Below are 23491 nucleotides of genomic sequence, written 5' to 3'. Positions count from 1 at the left end.
GTTTTTATTTGTTTATTTGTGAAAATTTCTAAGATGCGTCAATTTTTATGTCGATATACATTTGTCTTCATGTCGACTTTTATGTTAAGCATTTAAGGTAATCATATCATTTAATAAAAAAAAATTATCGAAGTTGTTCAAATAAATTCTTGTTTTCTTGAATCAGATATTTTGAATTGAAATTCTCCCGGAAATAATGAACCTATATGCACTATTCTAAAATTTATACTAAATCATTGTAACACAATCTAATGCAAAAACAAATAGAAGTTTTATTGATAAAATATGTCCTTTTATCTCTTGAAATACTACTAGTGGGCTGAAAAGGAAAAAAAATAGCATTTTTATTTATTCTCTCCAACATTTTGTTTTATATGTTGAAGCTCACTATGGACATATGTTTAATTTTGCGCATTAAAACGCATGAATTGTATGTTTTGCAAGTGATGGTTGAAATCATATGGGAAACATTTGTTTTCCTAATTATGTTTTAATGAAAATATTAAAATATGTCTAAATTTTAAAAACATGTTTTTCATATGTTTTCATGGTGGTCTTAACCATTTTTATACACATAAAAAACATGTGTTGCCTGTGTACCTACAAGATTTTAAGTTTATCGTTTTAAAAATTCTATACATGTTTCTTTTAGAACAAGGCAAAAAGGAAAAAATCTACAACATGAATGTAAAAAAAAAAAAAAAAAAAAACGCCAATCTGACAACAAAATTGCTCTCAAGATTTTTTTCCCTATTTGATATGACCAAAAACTAAACTACATTACTACATTCCTGGGTATATTTGGAATTTTTTTCAATAAAACAAGAAGGTAACTGTGTTTTTTGACAGAGTTATATGCTCTTTAAACGTTCGTTTGTAATTCTCTTTTTTTCTAATTTTACAAAAAAGTATTGAACACCATGTCTTAATTTCTAGATTATGTTGGTTGTCAGATTCCTTTAGATTGTTTCATATTGCAGACTTATTCTTTCATAGATCGACGTGCAATATGTTTATGAAATACACTGTATAAGGAGGTAGACCTACGGTAAGGGACACAACTCATGAAGTCAGTTATATGTTTGTATCATATTCAATTTCACCAAAACCTATCAAGCTTTCATTTGACACAGAATGAAATAAGTCTCAGTTACTTGGATACTTACATGACATTGATGTTAAATGCTGAATACAAACGTTCCAATGATTTTTAGGAGTGGTGTCCCTTACTCTAGGTCTACCTCCTTAAAGAGTTAAGTGTCTATTTTTTTCTGGAATTAGTTTTTTTATGTTATCAATAATTGTCAATAGTTTGACATAAATAAAATCGCAGTATAATGAGCGAATTGTGACCTTGCATAATACAGAAAAGAAAATTATGAAACATGCTGGAATTGGTCAGGAATCGACTGATAATAAGCAGCAAAAGCCTATTCGGGAACTCACGATAAACATCGAGCAGGAAACTATTTCTCATCTTGAAATATCACGACATCGGAGGGGTTGATTAGTGAAAACTAATATGAAACTTTGACGATTTGGTTTCCACTCTCTTCTTCAATACGTTAAGCAAATATTAAGCTTAGTTACTAAACGACTGCGTACCAACAGTTTCAATTTGTATATTTACCTCATCAAATCTAAAATATTACCAAAATATGTATGTAAACATTTAAATTGAATACGATGATACCAATTGTTTCATAAAGAAGAAGAATATAATTTCAAATTTTTATATCAGATCATCAAATTTATCAATATTTTTAAAGGTTTATATTCATATTACCACAAGCTGCTTTCACTTGATTGCAGTCCTTCATTGATGTGAAGCTGTTCGCATTTCCTCCACATTCGCCATCGTCAAACGTAAGACATGTATCACTGTCCCGATCGTAAAACCAAAGAGGAACTGTTCCGAATACACATTCACCAACAACTTTAGGAAGTTCGCATACTAGTAAAAAGTAAAACATTGGGGTATATACAGATGTGCAAGGAGATGTAAATGATCATTGCCGTTAAAACGAAGAGTTTATCTTCAAATGTAACAAACCGCACTAGATCTCTCATTTTAAATTTGCAAAATATATATTTATTCATAATACCATGCTTTTCTTTTTCTTTTGAAAAATTTGTTTTCCTTAAATCGCTTGTATTTGCTTGAGGTACAACTGTTATATTTGCGCAAGTCGAAATGCATTTGTCATTTACATAGTCTCCTTATAGTGTGATTAATGAATATTTATATTATAGAAATATCTCTTTTTTCATTGTATGACATTTCATTTTTCATTGGTTAGTATATACCAGATTTTGTACATGATGTTCCACAGTTATCACCACAACAAACCTCCCCTGAAAAAAAGGTAAAAATATGTTAATTGTAACGTTAAATATATCTGTATTTGTGTAAAATGCATATGTATATATATATATATATATATATATATATATATATATATATATATATATATATATATATATATATATATATATATATATATATATATAACGTCTCAGAATGTGACGAATCTATTCACTACACTGCTCCATCGGATCAAATTGATACAGGGAGATAACGTAAACTTATAGAAGCCTAGCTGGCCGAGTGGTCTAGGGCGCTGGACTTAGTGCAGGCGGTGTTGCCATAGATGTCACAGCGGTACGAGTTCCAGTCCCGCGGAGGGAACGACAAAAATTTGCATCGCAAATTTGACAGTTCTAACATCGTTGGGAATTTTTCAGACCCTTCTATATATATATATAACTATTTCATACATTGCATCACAGCTGTTTCACAAAGGCTATCTAAATGCAAGAAGTGGTAAATGGTGATCGTTGAAAGACGAATATTGTCATCAGAACTGACTGGAACATCTTATACCGGACTTTTTATGAGCAAGTCGGCAGCTGTTTCTAGAAAAGCAGTGGACGCTTACCCTACCGGTGCACCTAGTCCATGCTCCTAGTTTTTAGTGGAGTCCGAGTTGCTCATTTGCTCTTGTTACTTTGTATGTATCATTTTATTTGCTTAATGTTTTTTATTATGTATGTCTGTTTTCCATGCTGGTCTTTTCCCTGGATTAATCTCTTTTGATTACCGCTAGAACCTTGGTTCCCTTGATTACTCTTTCTATAAGAAGCCGGTGTTAATTTTTCTTGAGATACAATTTTCGCGTAGGTCTTTTTTTCGAAATCTTTTTAGAGATCTTTCCAAAATAGAATTAAAGGCGTTTTATTACTAATAATAGAGGAACAAATTATTATCAAATGCATATTTCATTATTCAAATACACCCGTGAAAGCATAATTTCCGTACATATTTGAGACATATTATACTATTTTGCAGATATTGATGGAAATGTGCATAACTTATTGTGATATATTGAACAAAATATACCACTGAGTTATTGAAAAAAGTAGATTCAAATATTCGGGGTTTGAATTTTTTATGCAATTTAACGGGCTCTTATAAAATTACTACTTATACTTTATGACACACCATTTTCACAATTTCCGTCGTTGAAGCTGCATTGATCGTTAAACCAAATGCAAAACCTGTCTGGAAATATCGGTGGAACACATCCGGGTTTCTGTTAACAAAAATAATTTCTTTTAGATACAAACGGAACAGTAAATTAAGTATAAAAAGGAAAATAAATATAAAAAAGGAATGCTGTTCATATGCATATTTTTAAACAAAAGTTTTCATTCTTGAACAATAACATTTTTGAAGTTGATGTAATGCTGTTATATCAAAACCAACAAATTGCATTGATCCTCAATATTAATTACAGCTGATAAAAAAGATTCATTCTTTATATGTGTATATCGAGTTTATGTTTTATTTACGTGTTGTTGCTGACCTTATCCGTGTGTACCTCCTAACGCATGTTTCCATGCTTTTAAAATTGTTTGGACTGCTTAATTCGTATTGTGTTCGTAAGATGCGGTTTAAAGCTAGCAGTTTTTAAGAAGCTTTATGAATAGTTGCAAGCTACCAGATGCTGTAATTTCTCTAGCTAGGGAATGGTCGCAGTCCCTTGAGCAAGTGGTTTGTAACTATCTATGGGCTTGTTTGAAACATAGTGTTTCAAAGACAAGATGTCTCGTAAGCTAGGTGTTTGGGAAATAGGCGTCCCGGGATGTAGGTGCTACAGGAAATGTGGGTTAAGGCCAAGTTATTAGTTGATTTGATTTGTATATGCGTTTGATGTCTAGGCTTCGGGTTTAATTGGTAGTTCGGTTAATATAGGACCAATCAAGTTTTAATATTTGTCATAGCACCTCAGATTCTGTGATTTTTTTTTAATTTGAAAAGTAATCAATCACCCCGAAAACGTTTGAATAGTCAAAGACGCATACAAATAAATTGTCCACATGTTCATTGGTCTGATGAAATAAGGACGGAGACCCTCTGAAACGTTTGTATACCAATATACACCCACATGTCTCACTCGATATATATATATATATATCGAGTGAGACATATATATAATATGGCTTTGTGTATATATTATTTCAGGTGATTTGGTAGTTCTTCCCATGAAAATGAATATCAAATGGCAAAAATATATATTCTTCATTGACAACATGTTGAGGTCCTTTCAGTGTAAAATTGACACACGAAAATGAACAGAAAATACTTTTATTTTCTTATGTTTTTATGATGGAGAATATGCACTCCCTTTAGAAAACATTACTTTTTTTTTAACATGATACACAACAAAACAAATTGGAAGCCTTCTGCAAGATATCCAAAGAACAAAATGTTTTTGAATGAAATATCCTTTACCTTTGCCTGTGTAATTCTAAAATTAGCAAAACTGTATGTACATGAAAAATAACTTTTCCATAAAGTATGATATGCATTTTGAAGTGTGCACAGTAAGAAATCTTGCCAGCACGATTCAAATTCACCATATCCACTCACGATATATACTGACATTCTTTTGAGTGCGGCCTAGATATTGACTAATAGAACTTTAAATTGATTATTTATTTGTTCTTGTTTTAACCTCCCTCACATACACCCACGAACCAGTGCTGTTTAAAATAAGTTATTATAAAAATACAACTATTATTCGAACACACGGTTTATGTTGATCAAAATTAATCAAGGGAACCACGATTCTTTCGGAAAACAAAAGAATATAATTCAGGAACAAAGACCAGACATGGAAAACGGACACACACCCCAAAGAGCATAAAATAACCACAATAATACATGCAAAGTAACTAAAGTAATCAAGAATACAATATGTCGTCTTGGCAAAACATTATGCCGATGGTAAAAGTTTCATTTTCTTAAATCCCACCACCGCTAGTTGCTAACCTATATTGCTGATATGTAACGATCATTTCTAAAACAATTCATGATGGAAAATATCTTTTAATTTCATATGAATTCAATTTTTTATACTTATTATCATACATTTAGAATATTAAATTTAAAGATGTACTTTCGAAATGTCAGTGAAATTTTTGCTGAGGAGTAAAAAGCTAATGATAATTGTGTAAGTAAATTAATCATTATCAAAAATAATTTGAAACAATTTTCAATGTGCACCGAATATAAATTATGATAAGGAATGACAATTGTCTATTAATATCGAATTTGTTTATCTGTTAGAATTTTAAACGCTGTAAGAGACATTTTGTTGAAATTGTGAAGGGAAAAAAACACGTTTACATATAAAGTCATGTGGACTATTTAAAATCTTCAGTAGCTTACATATGATACAATGATACAATGTCCTATGTATATATACTGTATACATATTTATTTTCGAGAATTTGTGTAAAAAAAAAAATATTTTCTCAGGTACCTATTTTAGAGATTTTGAAAATAGACAGAGAAGTGCTAAAAATCTATTGTTTTTTCGCGCTAATCGATCAAACATACAAACAAACAAACGACAGAAATAAAAGAAATAAAAAAAATAAAAAAATTAACACAGATAAAAAATAGCAAAACGCAATACACAGGAAAAACTTAATATATTTATCTTACCAATGATTCCTGTGCAATTGGTGATCTTCCCTCAACACCGAAACAAGTCATAATCATAAGCAATACAGAAACTAACATTTTGGCTGACAAGTTAGCAATAGTGAATCTTATTTTATTATCAGACATTATAGTAGTGTAGATTGACAGTATCGTAATTTGGCAAGTATCATTCACTTCTCTTTTACTTGTAATATCACAATTACGGTAATTTAGATTCATTATAAAATATTACTGAAATATTATGTTGAAAAGTAGAAGTTCATATACACATACGCTTTATCACAGTTTTAATCAAAGTTCATCATTTGATATTCAACCATATACTTCTAACTGAAGTCAACAAAAGGGTATCGATAAATCATAAGGTCTTAACATTTTAGTTACATATATTGGTATAATGAATTATACCTTGATAAGAATTTTAAGATCAGCAAAGTATACTTGTTACTTATAACAACGACATTCACTGAAAAGCGATACATCTAAAATATCTGCCTTTTATTTCACAAAGTCTTATGGACAAGCTATTGTGACATATGGAATATTAAGCGCATGCAATTTTTCAATTGATTAAAAGAACAACAAACGGCGTTTCATCAGGTAATATTTATATCTATATATGTATATCAGCAACACATCAATTTCCTGAAAAAAAGAAGATACGTTATTATTGCAGCACATACATTTGTAATTGTGGTATTATATACCTTGAATAAAGGCAGTTTTCTTCATTTTCTACACGGATATACAATGCCATTGAAGATGTCAACATTTCTGTATCACAAACATACGTGTATACATACTATCAAATCTGGCACTTATGTCAACTCAATAGGTTTCATGTTATAAAAACAGCATAATCTTGTAGTCTACTAACACATAAGTGTGATAAGAAAAATGTAAAAGTTATTTTTGTTTTAGTTGAAAATTATATGTCTTATTACAAAAAAAAAATCAGAAATATTTGTATACTATCATGCATAAAAATAAGTAAATATATTCATATGAAAAAGAGCAGTATGTAATATACTCCATTCTCTAAAAGAGAAAAATATATCGTAATCCCAAAACAAATACTTGCATTGTTAAGTTAGACTGAAGCTTGACAGGACTTGCCACATCCGTGTGAGCAGCATTTTTCTGCACCTGGGCAGTGCTTATCTTCGTAGCAATAGTCAGCGCAAATTCCAGATGTATCAGGAGGCAATGTTTGACAAACTCCTAGCTTTGGTTTAAGTGGTTCAAGACATTCATATCCGCATCCATTACTGCAACATTTCTTGATACCTTCACAATCGTAGTCGGTGTTACACTTATTGCCACATGGCATAAAAGCACCATGTGTAGGGTAAACCCAAGGTTTACTACTAACGGGTCCTGATCACAGTAATCAATATAAAATTAATGTTGCAAATTATTTAACTGAAAATAGATTGGCACCTTCCAACCACATGCGTTTGTCTAAGGAATGTAAAGTTCTATCAGTCTTGTGGCAGTACATTCTTTTAAACTATAGTGATACACATAATTTTGCTTTTTTAATATCTAGTTTTCTAGTTTAGAAATGCTGTCAAAGGGTTGAGTAGGCAATCACTATGTTTGTCTACAGGTATTACATCTATTGTTTACACTTGACACTAATCTATTGTGTTTTGGTTGAGGTTTTGTTGATATTTGTGTACACAAAGCAACCCTGGAAACATGAATAAAGGAAAAGGGAATAATAAGCTACACATAACACATGTGCTACATCGAAGAATCTTAAAATGATATTACCCGTCACTGAGACCAAAAGATGGTGTGTAACATTCGACGTTAGTGATTATCATGCTAGTCTTAACTTTATGATAGAATAATCAAGGGAACCAACCTGTTGATAACAGTTTTAGCGCTAAATAATCGTTGAAGATAAACCACTAAAATATTTACCTGGTTTCTTACAAGCGGTACCACAATGCACTTTACAGCAAATTTCACCTAAAATATCAAATATTGAAATATTGTTGCTAGTTTTCCAAAAAAACCCACAAAGGCGGTGGTTATACCATTTTCTGCAAAGTGAATCCCCCCAAACAAAACAAAACAAAACAAAACGCTAATGCGTGGTCCCATCATCCTCTTCCCCAAAAACTTTTATGGTACACCTCTTTAGCACTCTTCTGTTTTACAAGGTAATTCCATTAGTAGTAATATTTATTTTGATTAAACCGCGTGTTTTTATATATGGTTACCCTCATACAGTAATATCAATTGTACCTAAAAGAGTAATCAAGGGAACCAATATTCTAGCTGAAATCAAAAGAATGCAATCCAGGGATAAAGACCAGACATGGAAAACACAACAAAGAACATAAAGTAACTAAAATCATACATACAAAGTAACAGAAGTAAATGAGCACCTCGGATAACAGACAAACACAACATAAAAACCTAAAATAATACATACAAGGTGACAAAAGTAAATGAGCAACTCCACTAAAACAAGGAAAATAGACCAGGTGCACGGGTAGGCTTAACGTCCTATGATTTTTTAGAATCATCCACTGACTTGCTCATAAAAAGTCAAGTCCAAGGTAGACAAAAGAGGAAAGGAAAACTATGACACGTTGAACAAATCAGCCTTTATAGTGCAGATGGATATACAGTAACGATCCAAATTGTATCTCACTATTTTTAAAGGCATATAATGTCTGCTGACTTGAATGGAAAAAATAGCAGAAAAATTATTACAATGCTTCAGAATGGAATACAAAAACGATGAGAGTCATAAGGCTAAACTTACATATCCTTTTGATGATGGCTTTCCTTTTAGACAGATGTTCACCTGGATTAAATTTAATGTTTCATGTTTGCGTGCTTACTAACATTCAGTTTAGTATGTTTATGTAATGTAAATGGACTACACGTGAAATATGTGTGACAATCTGTGAAATGATCATGACTGTGTATTGTATGAAACAAAAAACAAACCTAAAGGACAGTTGGAGTCATAATTTTTACACTGATCATCATACACACCACATGGGGGAATTAAAGTTAGAGGTGCACAACCTATCTTCTGGAATAAAAACATATATATGCGTTGTTTTCTATTAATATGAAATATAATATAAAATCAATGACGAAGACATTTCATCTTTTTGTGATCATGAAGGATATTTGAACATGCATTGATCTGAAAAAATTACCGAACACATTAAGATAAAATGCTTCTTACCAATACTGTTGTCGTGTTAGGTGATATTCCCTCGGCGCATAGAAAAATCAAAACGAGAAGACATGTAAAGACCATTTTGGATGGTAACAGATTTTATTAAACATTTAGATTGTGGTTACCGAACTATATGCATGAAAAACGTAGATTTTGGTTCAAAAAGTTTATATATACTGGATATATCATCCCTGTTTCTTGTTAATTCTGGAAATGTAATAAGAATTCCAATAAATTAACGGATTGTATCATGCTTTTTAATGGACAATTAATTACAAGTGTGGCATTCGTGTAACTTTGTCATACATAACTTTATCATTGAATGTATTTGTGTAAGTCAATATGCATTTCTTATGTTTTGTTTAAATACGTGATAATATTATTGTGTTATCAAAATTGTTGACAGATTGGTAATGGCAAAAGTATGTCAAAATAATGAGTCAATTGTTTGTTAGTGAAAGATATTCACACTGTAACTACAACATTTTAAGATTTGATGTACTACGATTCCGGTGCACCTGTGTACATCATCAGTATATTGTGATCAAGGTAACGTCCAGTAAGGCACAAGAAAGTATTTGTTTTATGATAAGACATATCATAAGCAAGAGCGTCTTGTTTATGTAATTCGAAATAACAATAATAGCATTACAATTTGTTTATTGTTTTTAGGATATATCCATGTATTGAGCTCTTTACATCTACTCCTAACACACAACTTGTCATTAAACTAAAAGCAATTTAAAATAATCATTAACACATTACAAACTCATTTAATCATCGACAGTAAGTAACAATATATATATGATGAAGTGATGAAATGCCTTCGATCGCTGACCTGGAAATAACGAAGGGATTTAATCTTTCAATAAAAAAAAAAAACGAAACAAAAAAAACAAAAAAACAAAAACAAACAAAAAAAAACAAACAAAAAAAAACAAAAAAACAAAAACAAAAACAAAACAAAAACAAAAAAAAAAAAAAAAAAACAAAAACAAAAAACAAAAAAGAATAAATGTGTTTCCGAAGACAGTTACGGTACTTCAATTTTTATTCTCATTTTCATAATATTACTGTTCAACCAAAATTCTATACATTTAAATTCTTCTACATTAAAAATTATGTTTTAAGTTGATTCCTGTATACGTTTTGATATACAAAGGTAGTTTTTAAATTGGTCTATGCATCCTACCGTTCAAATTCCTAGTTTCTTTACTAAATTAAACGCAAATAACAAACCCCCATATTCCATAAAATGGGAGGTTTATTTCTTATACAAAACGAGTATTGTATTGCTTGATCCGATTTAAACTACATGATATACAGTTAACATCGTTAAATTATCAACGGTTCTGAAAAAAAATTGCAGTTAAGAGAATATTATTTTCCCTTCAAGCCAATTTGAATTTTGTATTTTATTTTCTTGTCTATATACATAAAATAATATTAAAGTGGTATTATTTCATTATATTTATATAACTCATTTCTGTTTTGCTCTAAACTTGTCTCAGAATCCTCCATTTAATTCATTGCTATAAATTTGCTTAGTAAACTTATACAAAAGTGTAAAGTTGGTTACTTATTCGACATTCGTTTGATATTCATTTGATATTTATTTGACATTTGTCTGACATTCATTTCCTTTTCAGAAAAGTCGGTTTGGGAGATTAATTGCACTTGCATAGAATGAATAGGAATTCTAAACGCTTACAGATCGATAGTCGGGGAAATAAGTAACCAGGGCTCCAAAATAGGTGGTCAGGGCCGTTGTGACATAAGACTTGCATATTTGCAATTGCTTTTGACACCAAACCCCCCTAAACAGGAAGTGTATCAAGCAGTCATTATATAGGGGTTGTAGTACTCGAATATGTTAAACAATCGATATTATATTCCTTGAGAATGAAATCACTCACTAGGTCTCAAATTATTTGATAAAATACTTGCTTATTTACAATTAAGTTTGCCTCCGCGTAACCGAAAGTGATTCAAAATTTTCTAAAAATACCTACATTATGTTTTGACGATATAGAAGAATATTAGCGTAAGAAGTGAAAGTGACGTCTATCTGTAAACAATCAATTGGGAGGACCAATGAATGACTACATAGAAACAAAAATGACGTAACATGAGAGAGCGGTAACGCGTAAGAGTGCATGCATATAGCGCCCATAAATTATTGAAATTCTTTCTCAGTGACATTTCTGCAGAGTGCGAAAATTCATTTACCTTAAATTAACATGCACCCAATAAGAAATGAATAAAACTTTGGCCAGAAATCAAAACAAGTAAATCATGTTTTCAATTGTCTTTTAGAACAGAACAGTCTCTCAATTAGAGTTTCTGGATTTGTATTCTTACACTTCTCCTCGCTAGCTCGTCAGCTGCAGTTATCTCCAGTGGATACACCTCCACGATCGGTCGGTTTGCTAATCCAAGTTTTCTACGCGAGTTCGCCGATTTCGTCAAACAATCTCCTCCGCGCACAAGGTCTACAACAATCCCGACGTTATCGACGGATCGACGTTATGTTAATCAGTTGAAATGCTCGTTTTTGGACGGTCATTCAGGGTGATAATTGTATGGAGAGTGTCTATATCAACATGCGCTCGTCCTAGAGTCTTTTCAGTGCATCTTTTGTGATTCTGACTATTCATTCCCACCGCCCTTCATACACGGTGCTGGATTGGATATAGATTTCCAAATCGTTCCATAGTCTCTAAGTTTGTCATGAACAGTATTAGTTTTGAGTAATTCGGAAATCTGCGTTGCTGCACTCATGAAGGTAGTGGCGTTGTCGGATATCATTATTCGGAGTAGTAATTGACAAACTTGAAAATCAACAGAATGCTAATAAGAATGAGCGTTCAGTCAAATTTGATACAATTTTGATGAGTATAGCTCTTTTGCTGTACATGTGAATAGACAATTGTATACTTTATTGTCTATATTATTTATTGTCTTTACATTCAACGCTCTACTGAAGTCGACTCCTCTAAGACAAATGGTGGTTCATCTTAGAGTGGATCTTACGGGAGGGATGGTGAGCCCGTTGTGACATAAGGATGTCCGTGAACTTTCCTGTAGGAGACATATGAACGCAGAAGCATCTATTCTCTCCGTCGGATATTTGGAATTCAAAATGATTGTCAAAGTTACACAAAAGTTCCTTTTATTCCATTGTGATAATGTCGTCTCTATGTGCGTCAATAATCACTAGTGTGCAGTTTCAAAATGGCGGAATTGTTTATCCTTCCTTCGAAACACAATAATCCTTGGTCGTCTGTTTATTGACGTCAACTTGGAGTACACTTGGTTTTCTGCTCTGCTTCCTTGAGGTGATGTCCAAATTTACATCTTTGTAATTGCTGTGTCGTACTAATCGAATTAAGATCCATGATGAATTGTTTGAATTGCATTCAGATGAGAGCGGTGCTACTTCTCGTTTACATTTGTTTTTTCTGCAGTTTTTAACGAAACGTACGATTCAACACGATATTTTGATAGTTGCTAAATCGTTCAATATCGATAAATAAAACAAATAAAAGTAAATATCCTTCTAGACTCCAAAAAGACCTTAAAACGTGTTTAATAAATGCAAAAGAGCATATCAATACCTTTGCAAAACCGTTTATGAAATATTTACAAAGCCAGATGCTGATTCAATATTTTGATAATGATATATGTTTTATATCGCAACATAAGTGAACTATTTGTAATAGTCGTAAACCAACACTTAGTTCCGTTACTATGTCACAAGAAATTTTCCATATAAATGCAGCTGCGGACATGCAGAGATGCCTTATTAGAAATAGTCATAATGTCCCGGTTGAGTTTAATGAAGTTGTCTGTCGTAGCCATACAGTGTTGTATTTTCGTTGGAGGAACTACTGCTTTGTCATTAAAACAGTCTACGGGTAAGTCCAGAAATATATATCAACTAATGCATTACGATTTGTTTTTTTTCAACGGTAATTGACTAACGCATGTGTTTTGTGATATGTATCCGTTTCCTTTGTCTTTTCTTTATCCTTGAAATACATGTATATTCTTCATTATCGCTCGAAGTTTGGTTCTCATGATTAGTCTCGTAGACAATGTTCTCTTTTACAAAATATTGGATGCATTTTCTGAATAAGTTAAACTAATTTGCTTGGGTACTATCGCATTTCTCGAGTCGCTGGCTGCTAACCTGTGTAAAAAAGGAGAATTAATTCTCTGAAATTTGATGTAAACATAAATTTTTGATTTGATCTATAAGTTTGGCAAGCGATGTCTTCAGAAATATTTCTAGTCAAGAAATCAATAGAATTTCATGACAATATCACCGGATTTCAAATAAACACTAATATAAGAAATAATTTCTCATTACACTATGCGTTGTATTGTTTACGATTAAAAAAAATGAAATACTCATGAAACAAATAAAGCAGCTGAATGTTAATTATGTCAGACATCAATTATTCAAAGTCCCTTGATACTTTTATTTTACTTTATTTTGTTGAAATATCTTTCAAAAAGGGTTTTATTTTATACTGCTTTGTTTTTTTCCGTATCAAGATACGATTTCTTGATTTCAAAACACTGCTTTGCCAAAGACGACTATAGGTCTAAAACTTGTTTTGGCGTTTTCGTACTGGGCTACGTTTCTTTAAAATAATCTCCACAAAGTTCGTTCAACATTTGTATTTTAATTCAGTCCAGATATAATGTATCATGAAAGCAACACATAGAGTAATTGTGATACGTATGCTATACATATTTCTAAACTTTGTGTTCGACAGGTCTTTATAAATGATTTTAGAGCCGTTGGATGGTTATTTTGATATCTCAGACTGTGATTGATATCATTACATGCAAAATCGATTGAGGAATTTATCAGCTTGTATTGTAACTTGTTGAATAACGTGATCAACTTTTTTTTTTATCTAAAACATGTTTTACAATCAAACATGGTAAATTAAACGCTACATATTTTTTTACACGCACGATAAAAAATCCTTTCAGTTTTTATCTGTCTTTAAACTATTTTCAGGATATAACAACATATGGCTGCTAAAACGCATCGATAAGAAAGTGGACAGTATATTGAATAAATTTAATGAAGGTGAAGTGAGGAAAGTGTCATAATAAAAGACCCTGATGTAGCAAAAACATTGTCTACTATACATGACAAATATGTTGTCGCACCAGCAGACAAAGCCCAAAACAACATTTTTTGTCTGCAAAACGTTTTATATCCAATGATTATTATCAGAGGTAGACGTAGAACGTAATGGCAGTGATAAGACCTATACTGCTACCACTCTCTCCAAAGAAGAGATTGTGGAAAACCATAAATCTGTGCTGTCCTTTTTTGGTCTCTCTACCAAGGACGATGATTCAATCGTTTCAAAATTAAAGACCTCAAGGCCTTTAACCACTCTGACAGAGAATCAATATCTTCTTGTTCTCGTTTTATCCATTTTCTTCCATAGTCCTTGACGGCATCCATAAGAACTTTAAAGTTATAATTCCAATTTATGGAGCGTGGTTCACAGTACTTGAGACCTTTAAAAAGGATATTACGCAGAGATTCGTTTTCGATAATGGTTAAATCTCTCCTAACGACGTGACCAGAAGGACCATATTTGAATGGAGAGGTTTTGGAAGAACAGTCAGGTGGTTTAGCCTTGAAGTCCTCAATCTCGAGGTTCTGCAATAGCCTTTTATAATTGAAAATTTTTGATGCAATGGGTGAAGTATAGGAATATGAAATGATTGGTATGGATTTGTCTTTGAAATATGGGGGAATTCTAATGGTAACATTTTTGTGATGGATGATGTTAGCCAAATTAATTATATCTATACCTTTGTTGACAAACGGAAATCACCGTTTTTCTTCATCTTGTCTTTTCACACAAACTGGTTTAAAGAGTCTGTGGAAACCATTATCCAAAATGATGGCAACAAGTCTGTATAATGATGAGGTAGGGTCAGAAACAGGAGTGTCAAGACTTGTTTTGTAAAGGGAGTGTAGTAGAGTGAGAGGTATAGAATAAAGTTTGGTTCTAAAGTGATGAAGTCTAAGAGGTTGTTGTATGAAAGGAAGGAGACCATCTATGGAGATATCATGAAACTTAGGTGACGTATAGTGGCGATGGCCATGACTCCTTTCCCGTCTTGGATTTTTGTCAAACAAATTCATCACATTTATGCTATTGTTATATTGGCTTGAAAGGTTTTCTATACTTTTAATGTTGTCATTGCATCCGTAAGGTATTGCAGTACCTAGTCTGCGTATCCACTACTCCTATCTTTCCCTACGATAGTTTTTACTTAGAACGGGACTGTTCGTAGAATGGTAATTTTTTTTTCTTATACACTGCAATGCAGCAATCTACTATGAAATATTTTAGGCTTAAAATAATAATAATAATAATAATAATAATAATGATAAACATAACGGACAACAAAAAACACACTTACAAACAAACAAACCTCGCTTCGAAATGGGAAAATCACAGGTTCTATAAATAATATTTTAGTTAAATACTATTTTCAGAAGAGAGACTTCATAACCTTGACATCACGTTTGGTACATCCTCTAATAATATGGCATTATGTGCGCACTACAACGGACTGTCAGAAACTGGATCATACCTAGCGTTCTACTGTAGCAGGACAAGATACGCGCTTTACTTAAAGCTAATGATAAAAGGAGTAGGCCTCTTGCAGGTAGCAGAGGTCAAAGTTTATGCTATTGACATTTAGATGATCAAAATAAAAATATACATCAAGAAAGGAAATAACTTTGCTGTTTTTCCTTCAATTGGTAAATATTACAAAAAGACAACAACTCCACTGGGATGAAAATTTCAGCCCAAGGCCTGTCCTTGGGCTACAATGAACGACGAAGAAACCCTCAAAACATAGGGCTGGCTGCAGCTTACCCCATAACATTATTATACACAAATACGGAGAAAGAGTTGCCCCTATACACACAAGTAACATAAAAACAAACTGAAGGTAAAAACGGAACAAGACATACAGAAGCAAGACTTGGCACAGGCTAAAATAAATAACTTTGGCGTGATCCCAATCCTCCCTTTTCAAATCTGGTCACTGTGGAAAAAATATTACACAATTAAAAACACTTAAAATCAGTTCAAAAGATCTGAGTCCCTCGTTACAACTGAAATAAAGAAACTGTATATAAATTTTACCAATGCACAAGCAAAGTAATGCTAGCAGTTAATTAAAATGTCCAGACCAGTTTCAACCTATAAAAAAGTTATGTATATACAATTGACCCAATTTTATCCATGTGGGGATGTGAATAACGGTACATCTTAAATCATACAATAAGAACACAACCCATGGCATGCCACAAAATGCTTTTAAATATAGTGTGTTATTTTCTATGTAAAGACCCTCTGAGCAAATCAATGTTAATACCAAAAACAGCCTTCCGTAACGGTTGAGCAACTCGGCTGGTGGTTCATGCTCCCAGTTTTTAGTGGAGTCTGAGTTGCTTATTTGGTTTTGTTACTTTGTATGTATTACTTTAGTTACTAAATGTTCTTTGTTGGGTATGTTTATTTCCATGCTTGGTCATTGTCCTTTTATTCCTTTCTTTTGAATTACGCTAGAACTTTGGTTCTCTTGATAACTCTTAGACAACACTATCATATATCCCTTACGAATGAGCCTATTCAATAGTTTAGTTAACGTATTGGGCGAGTATCGAGCTTTCTGTGATTTGTGTAGAATATTAACGTTAAAACGTAAGAGGGTAAGAGATACAAGAATGTATTAATCAAACACTTCTCTATTTGAGAATGTGTTGCTTGTATCTGTTGAAATGTTTGTGAATGTTTATTACGAGCATGTGATATGGAAAACCTTGGTATAATTTCACTGTTATATAAAGCTTCCTTCGTTAAAATAAGAAACATTGTTACAAATATGAACAAATCGAATCAATTGTGACATGTAAGCACCATGTAAAAACGGATAGTTGGAATAGGGAATAAAAAATTATCCATTTAGTCGTAAATATTAGATAAAGCATACCATTATTAATATGCATACTAAGATAAGAAATGAACATTGTTTAATTATCTATTTGGTATACTCAAAGACAGTTCTACATGATACATATATATCTTTAGTATAAATATTGAAGTCATCGTTGTTTGGAGCCGAAATATCGTCCTAATACTTAAAGGTGTTACTACAATTTTCTACCAAGTGTTGTTTGGAAAGGTCTGCATTTATTTAAGTCAAAAATAATTATTCCTAACAGTACAGGAGGCCATGATATATTCTATGAACTCATTAAAGTATATCTGCAACTCTCAATTCCATAGGAACATTTCTGTCATATCCCTCTGCTACGCACTTGACGGATTTTGTTCATATTTGTAGGATTGTTATTGTTAGTCACTTTCAGCAGTTGATTACATTATGTCGCCATTTTTATTCGATAAATTTAACAGGAGTTATGGAACTTTGCACTCCAACTTTCTAAGAGGCGGGGGATTTTTGATACGAGTTGCTTGTAAGGATAGGCGATATGATTGGTAATATAGCAAAAACTGTTATTCGTTATTTCTTTGTAAAAATGTAATTATATGTCACCAGTTATCTGAATTTGCATGATATTCAGACGACAATTAAGTTAAGAAATCATACAAGAAAAAAAAAAAGAAAGAAAAAAGAGAGAACGAAATAATCAAACAAAGACAAAAAAATTTTGTCACCAAATTATCAACTTGTTTTCATGGAAGGAAACGGAAGAGATGCTTTATTCATTTTGACATTACTCGACGTATCGGGATGTAGATATAAGGGGACCGATAATTATTCAATCATACAATCATGACAAAACAAGAATTTGGCGAATTGTTTTTCAGGACTTATGCAGTAATTTTATTTCTTCATATATTTGATTTGTTCTATACAATATACTTTCTCCAACAAAACAATTTATTGTTCATAATTTGTTCGTTTTATCAATAGGTCGAATTTCGTGTTAATAAGTTTTCTAACGCCCCTGTTGATATCTACCAAGGTTACTTACGTCCCTGCAGATCGCTACCAAGGTTACTTACGTCCCTGCAGATCGTTACCAAGGTTACTTACGTCCCTGCAGATCGTTACCAAGGTTACTAACGTCCCTGCAGATCGCTACCAAGGTTACTTTTCTTGATTAAATAGCTGTTTGTGTTTTCTTTGAAATTTTAATGAAACTATTTGCAAAGCTTATCAGAAAAGTATAAAGTAAAATTAGTTTGAATGGAATATCCTAAATTATAAACACTATAATAATTTTGTTTTATCTGCACCAAATCATCCTACTGTAAATCTCTCCCATGTCACTTTTTTCCATTTCTATATGTAGTACATAGTAGTTATATGTAGTTTCAAATCAAGTACCTATCTTTAAGTGTGTAGTATTAAAGGCAACACTTAGCATTTGTTATTGAAGATGACTTACATGTAGCTCCTATCAATGTCAAACTAAGTTTAATACAGTGCACAAATATCAAGTATAACTAGAACGGTATTGGTTATGCATTGCATTACCCGTACAATTTTATTCCCGGTACCCAAATAACATTTTTCAAAAAGATTCATTATTACAGAATATAATGATTTCAAAATTGATCAGGATATGGAATAGTCAGGTTTTTTTTTATTCCATATCAGGGAAGTTAATAGATACATACGATCTTTCTTCTTTCGCTGTTTCCATCTACCCGCATTTATTGTATTTAAAAAAAAAACTATTCAGTGGTTAAAATCTCAAATGAAGGTTATAACTTTACACTGGAAAAATTAGTGGCGTTTTAAATACGAAACTGTAGAGATTGGATTCCTCAGCGTACTTATATAACGAAAATTGGTATCATGTATATGTCAAAGAGACAACAACCCCACCAGGGTTTACCTATGACACCGAGCATTCTTCTGTTGTCATCTTGCAAAATCATACGGACATATATATTTCTAATGAACTACTAGTATTTAAGTGACTGTCTTTGTAAGAATCATGCAAAATCTGAAAAATGTGATACACCCCAAAAAAGGCTACTTATTTTTATTTTTGTAATTAAGTAGTTCTGCCTGCTCTTAGGAGTTAATCAACATTGAAAATTCAATAGATTCTATTGTATTTGGATGTCATTTACAGAGTTATCTCCCTTATTTTTTAAATCTACAGTGCATTCTATATAATTTTTATCTCCTAAGAAAACGGGTTATATGAAAAAAAAAATAATGTTAATTTCTGTTTACTACGGCAATTCAAACAAAATATCAAAAATGAAAAATATGTAGGCTTTTTACCCATGAATCACATTTTGCATGATTCTTAGCTGGAGTGCTACTTCAATGATGTTAAAACAATGTATACAAAATATTTAAAACAAAAATTAAATAAAGGTTTCTTTTCGTTAAATTACAAATATGAACTGCAAAAAGTCATTTTCAAAGGGAGGTAATTGGTGGGGAAATGTTCTGGTCTCAGTCTTGTATTCTTTGCCCAGTAGGCTTTTATAGTATTCCTTAAATTTGCATGATTTAAAAGAAAAATAAACAAGAAGTTTCAATCTAACTTTTGATCATGTTTTTCCATTAAGGAAATGTCAAGAATAATTGTTAGGTGTATTCTAGAAAAAAAGGCACGAACGTTGGAACACCAGGACAGGTCGAACCAAAAACAGACTTTTCTACTTTCACTTTTGTTTTAAGTCCACAAAATAGACATTTTTCTGATAAGTTATTTTTAATGAACATACTGTTTTTTCCCTCAAAAACAAGTGTTTTTGTAACATGGCTTTATATTTATCCTGTACTTTTAATAAAAAAATGATATTCATTTGCCAAGAAACAAAAAAAAAAAAAAGAAAAAAAAAGAAAAAAAAGAAAAGCAAAAAAGAAAGCGCAATATATTTATAGCCTCCATGTTTTGACGTATATACGCTCAGGAATATGTAATATAAGACAAATACATTTTTTAGAAATGTATTAGGAGTTTTTATTAATATCACAAGAAAAAGAGTTTGGTAACCCCTAATTTTATTTTTGAAATATAAAAGAATGTCAGCTAAATCTAGCAGTTCAACACATAAATTTGATCAAACTCCAATCATCTGCAGACGTTTGTTTTCTCTCTTATTATTCTACACGGATAAGAATATCAACTGTAAATTCAATCCAAAAAGTTAATTTTTAAAAAAAAATGTTTTTTTTTTATTAATTTGCCACTGTTTCACATGCAGAACTGATTAGTATGAAGAGAAAAGTTAGATTAAATATAACAAAATAAATAAATTAACAAAATCAAACTGGTCTATAACAACATTTCATGTCTTGTGAATTTTATACTTAAAATAACATCTACACTGCAAACCAATACAGTTCATATTAAAAATAAAGGTTTAACAGATGTATAACCATTTCAGGCATAATATAATGTAAGTTATAATGTGTGAGAGTAAAGGAAACATATCATGTACATGTACAATTATGGTAAAATTTTATCAATGCATAAACACGAACATTTATCCCTTTTACTTTTACTCGTGTAAATAAATCTGTATACTGTTTACAAATACATGTACATGTATACACCATTGGTGTCAAGTGTGTGTAGTATCTTTGCAATTCAAATTCATGCAATTCATTAAAAATATTAAACATATTTATCATAAGCTAAATTACACCCCAAAACTAGTGGCGGATCCAGGCCCCTCCTATTGTTGAAAAATTGTGTGTGATAAATCATGAAAGACACTCTCTTCGTGATCCTCATCGGTGATCCTGTCAATTTTTTTGCCTCCCTCCTTACCTAAAACTCTGGATACGCCACTAAAAACTGATGGACTCAGTGCAGTGAAGTTATTTAGTTCCGTGAGGAAGACACTGACGCTCATTGACAAAATGACGACATTTAAGGGAAGTAATCCTTACTAGAAGGTGAAAATAAATGTACATACATGACGGTCCCTAAATCCCGTATATTTTCGTAAAAAAGATGATATTCAAATTAAGTAAAAAAATGTAACCTCAGGGATTTTCGCGATTCAGGTGAAATCACGTGAAATATGAGTGAAAACATGACAAACAAATTACCAGTCTCTTGTATAAAAATCACAGACCTGATGAACAGTTAGGGGTCGTTGTTTTTAAACTTGTCATTATACGCAACAGATAATCCAATTAAAGTCAGAGGAGCAATCATTTCTTCTGAAATAGATACATTTATACATTAACATGTGTTGTTTTCCATAAATATAGTAAAAAGCACAATCTAAACAACATGTCAAATATTTTCGTATCATGCTTTTATCTGCAAAATCTACAGAACAGATTAGATTAAAATTATTTTCTTGATAATACTGTTGTCACGTTAGGCGATGTCCTTTCAGCGATAAGAACAATTACAAAGACATGTGAAGATCATTTAGGATGGTAGCAGTTTTTACTTTAATGTTTAGATTGCGGTTACCAAACTTAATATATAAAAAAACATAGGTTCTGATTCTACAAGTTTTTATACACTGGATATGCCATCCTTGTTTCTTATTAATCATGGTAATTCCAAGAAAGTGATTAATTAGATCATGCATTTAATCGACAAATAGCTACAAATGTGGCATTCGTGTAACTTTTTTGATCATAACATTATCACTGACTGCACATTACGAAGACAATATGCATTTCTTGTGTTTTGTATTAATACGTACAAATACTGTTGCATTATCAAAATCTTTGACATGTTGGCTAATTGCAAAAGTATGTCCCAGTAATGAGTCAAGCTTTGTTGAATTAATATATTAAAACTGCGAGGAAAACATTTAAAGATTTCATGTGCTCTCTACCGGGGAACCTGAGTATATCAGTATTTTGTGGTATTAGTATTGTTGCTATTTGATTTGTTTCTTTTCACTTGTCTTAGTATGGCAATTTGATCAATTTTGCATCTCTCAATATATTGATTTACTTGTATATATAAAATAAAAGACATGTATTTGTTTATACTATCTTGTATCAGTTAAGGTCCACAGGCAAGTAATTAGATGGGTCAATTTAATGGTTTGTTGTTGATAATGTAGTTATGTTTTATATTATTCGATATAAAACTGCTTACCCCCTCCCTCCCCATTGAATTTAAACTATATAATAAACACTTTGCCTTGTTAGAATTATCAATGTCATCCAGTTTTGACTAATAGAACAATTGATATCAGAGGAAACCATGAATTCGTCAGTGTAATTAGTAGACATTTTTCTGAACGCATTACATGTCAATCGTTATAACTTAGGTATCCCAATTGCAAGAAGAAGAAATAAACACTTACAATTTATAGAATATTATTTTATCTTCCCGTCAAGCCAATTTAGATGTTATATGATATTTAGTTTCGGTGTCTAAAAACATAATTATATTATTAAAGTGGCATTATTTAATTATATCCGTATAACTATTTCTGATTTGCTTTAAACTTGGCTTGGAACACTCAATTGGATTTGTTGCTATGTGTTTGTTTCGTAAGTTTATACGTTGTGCAAATGCAAACGACATATTAAATTGACTACTGAATTTTATTTTCACCACATGAATGAGTCAAATATATATATATACTATTAATTTACATATTTACTTATTCGACATCAGTTAATTTCTGCTAAATCAAGTAAAATACGTCTTCTGGTGATTTCACTGAAGCACCATGGCAGATGACTTCAACATAGAAAACTAATCGTAATAATTAGTTTTCAATTATAAAGATACTTTATGACATACATGCACTGGTCTTAAATTCATACAAGTTCTTAAATCCTCCATTATTTCAAATTTCAAATCAACAAACTTAATATATGGATTAGAATGCAACTTATGTGGTTTAATATATGTCGGAGAAACGCAAGAACGATTAAATAAAAGAATGTGCTGTCATCGTTCGGGAATTAACACCACCAAATTCCCGACAATTTATCAACACTTTAATCAACAAAATCATTCAATCCTCTCCATGAAAGTTCTTATTTTAGAAAAAAATACCATCCTACGAACAGTCCCGTTCTAAGTAAAAACTATCGTAGGGAAAGAGAGGAGTACTGGATACGCAGACTAGTTACTGCAATACCTTACGGATGCAATGACAACATCAAAAGTATAGGAAGCCTTTCAAGCCAACATAACAATAACATAAATGTTATGAATTTATTTGACTAAAATCCAAGACGAGAAAGAAGTCATGGCCATCGCCACTACA

General features: G+C 31.7%; 2 protein-coding genes across 2 annotated transcripts; one reads left to right on the top strand and one right to left on the bottom strand.

The window, feature by feature from the left end:
• Window positions 1-249: 249 nt before the first annotated feature.
• Window positions 250-6153, bottom strand: LOC148620613 (eppin-like). Its single transcript, XM_088573917.1, has 5 exons — window positions 6014-6153; window positions 3503-3593; window positions 2308-2355; window positions 1787-1954; window positions 250-319 (listed from the first exon to the last, which is right to left on the bottom strand). The coding sequence occupies exons 1-5, from the start codon at window positions 6137-6139 to the stop codon at window positions 312-314; spliced, it is 441 nt and encodes a 146-aa protein (XP_088430043.1). The 5' UTR covers window positions 6140-6153; the 3' UTR covers window positions 250-311.
• A 6861-nt stretch (window positions 6154-13014) lies between these two features.
• On the top strand, window positions 13015-15996 carry LOC148620612 (uncharacterized). Its single transcript, XM_088573916.1, has 2 exons — window positions 13015-13141; window positions 15769-15996. The coding sequence occupies exons 1-2, from the start codon at window positions 13045-13047 to the stop codon at window positions 15975-15977; spliced, it is 306 nt and encodes a 101-aa protein (XP_088430042.1). The 5' UTR covers window positions 13015-13044; the 3' UTR covers window positions 15978-15996.
• The last annotated feature ends 7495 nt before the right edge of the window (window positions 15997-23491 follow it).

This window comes from Perna viridis, chromosome 3 (assembly GCF_037379345.1).
Source record: "Perna viridis isolate PV_CMFRI_1.1 ecotype Kerala chromosome 3, ASM3737934v1, whole genome shotgun sequence".
NCBI classification, from domain to species: Eukaryota; Metazoa; Mollusca; class Bivalvia; order Mytilida; family Mytilidae; genus Perna; species Perna viridis.
Note: the sequence above shows the minus strand (reverse complement) of the source record. Positions and strands in the feature narration are given on the sequence as shown.